Below are 6,704 nucleotides of genomic sequence, written 5' to 3' on the forward strand. Positions count from 1 at the left end.
CGCCGCTCCTTCATCTCCAGTTGGAAGCCGCCTCCAAGTCGAGGCGGCAGCATGAGTACAACGGGCAACAGCGCAGTTACCACCGCCTCAACAAGTAAGCAAAGTAGGGCAATCAAAGGCGCACGGAGCAGGGACAGTCGTGCTGTCCGGCGAGGCAGTGGTGTTATCATGGTACGGTAGCGATGCAGCATGTCATATGTACACACACAGTAGTACACCGGGCTACACCACACCGCCCTGCTGTCCAGTCGTTGTGGATCAAAGTCATACCGGGTCAGTAACCAGGTAAGACTTGGGTCCACACCTTGCGGATCCGCGTCTTACTGGGTTACTGACCAGGTATGACTTGGATTCAGAAGGACCGCATAGCAGCCAGCAGCAGGTGCGTGTGGCCATGTGAGTGTGTGTGGTGTCGGGGGGGGAGTTTTGCGTGCAGCATTAGCGTGCCATAATAACACCACCGGCTCAGCGGTTAAATAGCTATGTGACGACACCGCTGTTGGTCTACCAGCTTCGCAGACTGTAACACAGCAAAGGCGTAACCCGGGATGCTCAGATTGGCATTTGCGTCGTTACATTGCCCCCCACTTAGCAATGGACGTCCTCGGCCATTATTTCGAGCACAGGAGCCATCCCACCTCGCGCCAGTGCGCTGGTTTATCCATTACACCATGAAATCGCAAATTTGCGACTTGCTGGTTGCCAGAATCGAACCGCCGACCCGAAGTTTATTTCGGAATTCGTGCGGTCCCGTCTCGATACCATTGTAACACAGCAAAGGCGTAACCCGGGATGCTCAGATTGGCATTTGCGTCGTTACACAGACGATAACGACCGTGTGGCGTACGACTAACGACTAGACGACTAGACGACTAACGATTAGACGCCGACGTTCGCCGCACAAGTACACAAGGTAGCGCACGAACACTTGTGTTGTCCGCTGAGGTAGCGGTGTTAATTTGGTACGGCACCGATGCAGCCCATCACACACACACACACCACCACACCCACCTGCGAATGGCTGCTGTGCACGCCTTCTGGATGCAAGTCCTACCGGGTTACTGACCCCGTACGACTTGGATCCAGAAGGAGTGGACAGCAGCCACCCGCAGGTATGCGTGTGTGGTGGTGGGCGGGGGGGGGGGGGACGGGGAGGTTTGCATGGACAGGTACCGTAGCATAACAACACCACCGGCTCAACGGTCAGCGTTAATTAGGTATGCAGTGGTGTTATTGTGGTACGGGACTGATACAGTGCAGCACATATACACCACACCGGGGTACACCACACCGACCTGCTGTGCAGTCATTCTGGATCAAAGACTCGGGTGCACACCGTCCGGGTCCGGACCTTACCGGATTACTGACCCGGTACGACTTCGATGCAGAAGGACCGCATAGTAGACAGCCGCAGGTGTGCGTGCCCGCGTGAGTGTGTGTGGCGTCGGGGGGCGGGGGGGAGGGAGTTTTGCGTGCATCGGTAGCGTACCATAATAATACCACGTGTTGGTGCGAGCATCATTGTCATCATGGCAGCGGCAGGCCTTTGCTATGCGCGTGCGAATCGGGCCTTCCGTGTAGACCAAACAGAGTGTATCCGCTAGGCCCATGTGAACACATACACACCTGCCATACACACTAGAGCCGCTGCAGGCAAGATGCATTTGGAAGGGACGGACGAACGGTAAGATCCGTGGTTCCGGATGTGTCAGCGAAGGGGACTGCAGACACACGGCAGCGGCAATCCGGAAGGGATGACAGGCAGTCAGACGGTCAGACGGAATAGCGTGGGTGCAATCATATAACACGGAGTGACATGGGGGCGGGTACTAGTACGGTCACGACGAGGACCGAAAGGGGGCGGAAGTCGGGCCGGGAGCATACCTGTCGAGTGCATGGTGAATGGCAGAAGCCGCGGTGCCTGCATAAGCGCGCGATCGGCAGCAGCTAGCACCGCCGCATAGGCGGCAGGACGGTGTACTGGCACGACATCCGTCGTGGTGACGTGTTGCTGCGGCGTTCGTACGTCGCGTCCGTGTGTTAATAGGGCCCTCGTTGTCGACTAAGTGGAGCCCATACCGCATGACCTGCCACGGGTGGACAGCGGTGACAACATGTTAGAAAGGAACGGGATATATACAATATACAAACGGCTGGAAACGAGTGCATGGTGAATGGCAGAAGCCGTGGTGCCTGCACGGTCGCTCGGTCGGCAGCAGCCAGCACCGCCGCGTAGGCGACAGGACGGTGTACTGGCACGATATCCGTCGTGGCGACGTGTTGCTGCGGTGCTCGTACGTCGCGTCCGTGTGTTACTAGGGCCCTCGTTGCCGACCAAGCAGAGCCCATACCGCATGACCTGCCATGGGTGGACAGCGGTGAGAGCATGGTAGAAAGGAACGGGATATATACAATATATGAACGGCTGCAAACGTGTGTGCAGACACACGGCAGCGGCAATCCGGAAGGGATGACAGACAGTCAGACGGTCAGACGGAATAGCGCAGGTGCAATCATATAACACGGAGTGACATGGGGGCGGATACTAGTACGGTCACGACGAGGACCGAAAGGGGGCGGAAGTCGGGCCGGGAGCATACCTGTCGAGTGCATGGCGAATGGCAGAAGCCGCGGTGCCTGCATAAGCGCGCGATCGGCAGCAGCTAGCACCGCCGCATAGGCGGCAGGACGGTGTACTGGCACGACATCCGTTGTGGTGACGTGTTGCTGTGGCGGTCGTACGTCGCGTCCGTGGCGCTCGTACGTCGGGTCCGTGTGTTATTAGGGTCCTCGTTGTCGACCAAGCAGAGTATACATCGCAGGACCTGCGATGGGTGGACAGCGGCGACAACATGTTCGAAAGGAACGGGATATATGCAACACATAAACGGCCGGAGACGGCAAAGGCAGCGGTACGGGAATAGGTATACATGGCAGCATAGCAGCGTACGTGGAGCATCACAACTGCCAACACCGGATACACGACCGCCGTGCGGAAATAGAGACTGGCGGCGAAGAGCTGCCGAAGGGTGTCGGAGAGGCATGGAGGCACGCTAACACGATCACATATGTACCTGCTATACACGCCAGAGCCGCTTCAGGCAATAGGCATTTCGAAGGGACGGACGAGCGGCAAGAGCGACGGATGGGACCCCGTATGTGTCAGCGCAGGAGACTGCAGACAGACGGCAGTGGCAATCCGGAAGGAATGACAGACAGTCAGACGGTCAGACGGAATAGCGTGGGTGCAATCATATAACACGGAGTGACAGGAGGGCGTGTATTTATAATCCAGACACAAGACTGTGCGGGCAGTGCATCGCATCGCACCACATCTGATGCGCCGACACATACGGACGCCAACTCATCGCACACTTAGCGCGCGCGATGGAGACCTCGCAGGAAAAGCGCGGCATGGAAATGCTCGGCACCAGGAACCACGATACACGCAAATATGCAACGCATTGCAGCGACGATGCGTGACGGTTGTGCAGAAGCAGGGCCGGATATCGCGAAAACTCGCTATGTCGAAAAAGCAAGACAAATAATAAGCAGCAAGATGAACACCGGTAATACAGACTAATTATCGCGGCCGTTAAGCACTTGCTTAGACACGCAATATACATACATCTAAAATAAACAGTTCTACACAAAACATGTACAAGGAGAACTGACATAAAATAGTTTGCGCGTGCATAAAAAGAAACGACACCAAAGTTGTCGTACACATGTTAACATGACGTGATTCCGCGGACATCGTGCACACGTATGCGTGGACACCGTCACAACGGCGAGTCGCTATGTCGTAGTAAAGGATGTACGTAAATAAAAACGAAAACCGACACAAAACGAGGTCATGCAAAACAACGTATGTCGTACACTTGCTGGCACGTTCTCGTGCGACGGACAAGCACTAACGTGCCGACACGCACATATGTGCGTTGCGTCATAATGCACACTTACCGCGCCTAACGGAGGACACCGAAGAGAACAGCACGAAGGCTTGCCGGAGCAGCAGCTTCAACACATGCAAACCTGCACGACAGCGCAAAGGTCGGGTGAAGACAAGCCCGGTAATCGGGGCAATTCGTTATGTCCAACCATCATACACGCGAGTGGGACACGCACAGCAGAGCATGCTTCAGGGAGAGCGGGGAAGCGGCAAGAGGTGGATACGAATGAGACACGCACGAATGTCAAACCGGTACAGCATTCGTGCGTCAACACCCTAACTTATACCAGCGAAACCGGTCATACCGTTCATACACTCACCAGTGTAGATGCGAGGGACGCCGCCAACTTGTGTGGGAGTCGAACCCACAAGTGCACGGAATGCACCCAGCCCTGCAAGCGTGTCGTTGCGCGGCTAGACAGCCGCTCAACGCTGGCATTTAATGCCATCCAGGGGCGGCTAGATGGAAGTGAAGGGAGGGGACAGGTGCAAGCCATAGCAAAGTTGGACGACGTGCAGCGGACGGCAGCGCAAGTGGATGAACACGCAAGAAGGAGTCATTCCTGCAGAGCCGTGATGAACGTTGTTCGACCTTCTGTCTTGGTGGTGATGGTACCGGTGACGGTGAACGAGTCGTAAGCAGCGTACGCCATACGATCATTATCGTCTGCGAAGCTGGCGCTGCCGAAGAACTCGTCGTAGTTCGGCAACTGTTGCATGACGGCGATGCTGTCGGTGCACACCGGATAACTGCGGCTGCCGATTGTGAGGACGAGCGGGAGGACCGGTAGTGAGCCGACTACAGTGACAGAAGTGGGGTTGGGTGACAGGGTGGCCGAGGTGTGTGGACCATCCGACGTAAAACAAGGGCACTGCGGCTACGCTGCTCCCAAGGCCATACCATATCAGTTGTGTCGGCGGGCACCGTGGCCGCGGTAGTTCGCTGAACAGCCGCCTGGAAGGTGTGCACTCGTTTGGGAGGGCGTTTGCCGGGGGCACTCGCTGCTGCTACAAGCGAGCCGCTGAGGAAGACGCTATTCATATAAGCTTTGCTATTGGAGGGGCTGATCTTGGCACCATACACGTAAAGGGGCGTGCTGCTATCGGCCGCTGCTTGTAGCTGAGCGACGAAGTCGTCGGGAGCGGATTCCCTGATGGCGAGCTCCACGCGTCCGGCGTCGGGACTGTCACCGTTGCCGCACGCGACCCACGCCTTAAACTTGCGGAACGGCCCGCCCCGGAACATCCCGCCGTGTGGGATGAGCAGGAGGGCGCTGCCATCCGACGCGTGCTTGTCTTCGGGGCGAGCCCTGTCGCTGCCGACATCGTAAACGGGGAACCGAAGCCTGGCGCTGTAGAGCATTGGGACAGCGGAGGAGGGCTCCACGGAAATCCGCGTCGCTGAGGAGACTTTAAACTGCCCCACCGTCACCCCAGCGAAACGAGAAGTTATGAAAGGCGGCAGGGAAGCTGCATCCACGTTGGCGAACGTCACGCGGTGGCCGAACGCGTGGCTGCTCTCCAGCCTGCCGAGGATGACATCGTCAATCCCCTGGCCGGCGGTATTCACGCCAGCGATGAAGCTGCCGTAGCGGCTCTGGGCGCCGGCAAAGAGGCGGTCCTCATTCGTTTCTGTGGGGCCGGCCGTAAACGTCACATGAAACGTGACGCTCCTTGAATCCCTACGTGTTGCAAAGGGGCGTCAAATGGGGAGCGTTACACGATATTCAAGGTGCACGCGAGCGGCGATGAACGTGACGGAAGACATATGTGATTAACAGGCAGCGGCCAAATATGCGCGCCGGAGCTGATAGATGCGTCTATTTCGCACGATGAGAGGCGGAGCGTAAGTACCTTACTGGTGTGAACACGCTCTTTGCATGTAGCAGCTCGCTTACGTGGCGACGGCGGGAGGGCCGACCGTCGACGTGCTGCTCTGGGACGCAGCCGTGTCCAGCCTCTGACGCTTGGCGTCCGGTGGGTCGATACTACTGCGGGAGTTGGTCGAAGGTGTAGAAAGTCAGGAGATGGGATCGGATAAGGTTTGCATAATGCATAACGCAAAACACGGGACGCAGCAACGGATAACACGGAACAATGCAACGCAAAGGATGCGAACAGCGTATTTACGCACTAGAGCAACGCAAACCGACCTGCTGGTCACCAGGGTGCGACATCGCAGATTGTAGGACGATGTAGGCTCTAGGCGTTGCCGCTTGGGGTCCGGCGAATCCATCCGGCTGCGAGCGACTGATAATCAACAGGTATGTCTGAAAGCGGTGGAGGCACTTGGAGTAAGCAGGCTTGCAAAGAGGTAAGTGCAGGATAAGTGGGGAGAAATCGGCGCGCTAACAATTATACAACCGCGGCAGCGTGTCGTATAGATGACAGATGTCCGAGGATCGGCAGACGCGGACATTGCTTAAACGTCATCGCGTGATCCGTACTCACTACTAACTTATTGTGGGGAAGGCCATTGCGTCTGCGACCACACTCCCGCGGTACCCAAACCCTTCAAAGACAATTCCGATCAGCCATTTGGCTGTTAGTGGGAGGGCGGGTGGGCCGCTCGCACGGCAATCGAGTAGAGAGTACGAAAATAACCTAATGCAGTCATCGACAGCAGAAAACGTAAGCCTCCAGCCTCATGCCGACTCTCTTACCTACCATTCATATTCTCTACCTCGTTCCCAAGACTCCGCCGCGTTGCCTCTAGTTCGGCTCGTGCCACAGGTAACTTCGCTCGTCGCTA

At 56.8% G+C, this 6,704-nt stretch overlaps 1 protein-coding gene across 1 annotated transcript in view; it reads right to left on the reverse strand.

The window, feature by feature from the left end:
- Positions 1-4,509: 4,509 nt before the first annotated feature.
- VOLCADRAFT_90910 (uncharacterized protein) overlaps positions 4,510-6,704 on the reverse strand; it is a gene marked incomplete at both ends in the record, with an annotated part of 6,062 nt that continues 3,867 nt past the window's right edge. Inside the window, 4 exons of the mRNA XM_002950440.1 lie at positions 4,510-4,751; positions 4,826-5,634; positions 5,851-5,943; positions 6,106-6,202. Coding sequence (XP_002950486.1) covers positions 4,510-4,751; positions 4,826-5,634; positions 5,851-5,943; positions 6,106-6,202 — 1,241 coding nt within the window. The remainder of the gene's footprint in view (positions 4,752-4,825; positions 5,635-5,850; positions 5,944-6,105; positions 6,203-6,704) is intronic.

Source organism: Volvox carteri, assembly GCF_000143455.1.
Source record: "Volvox carteri f. nagariensis unplaced genomic scaffold VOLCAscaffold_18, whole genome shotgun sequence".
In the NCBI taxonomy this organism is placed as follows: Eukaryota; Viridiplantae; Chlorophyta; class Chlorophyceae; order Chlamydomonadales; family Volvocaceae; genus Volvox; species Volvox carteri.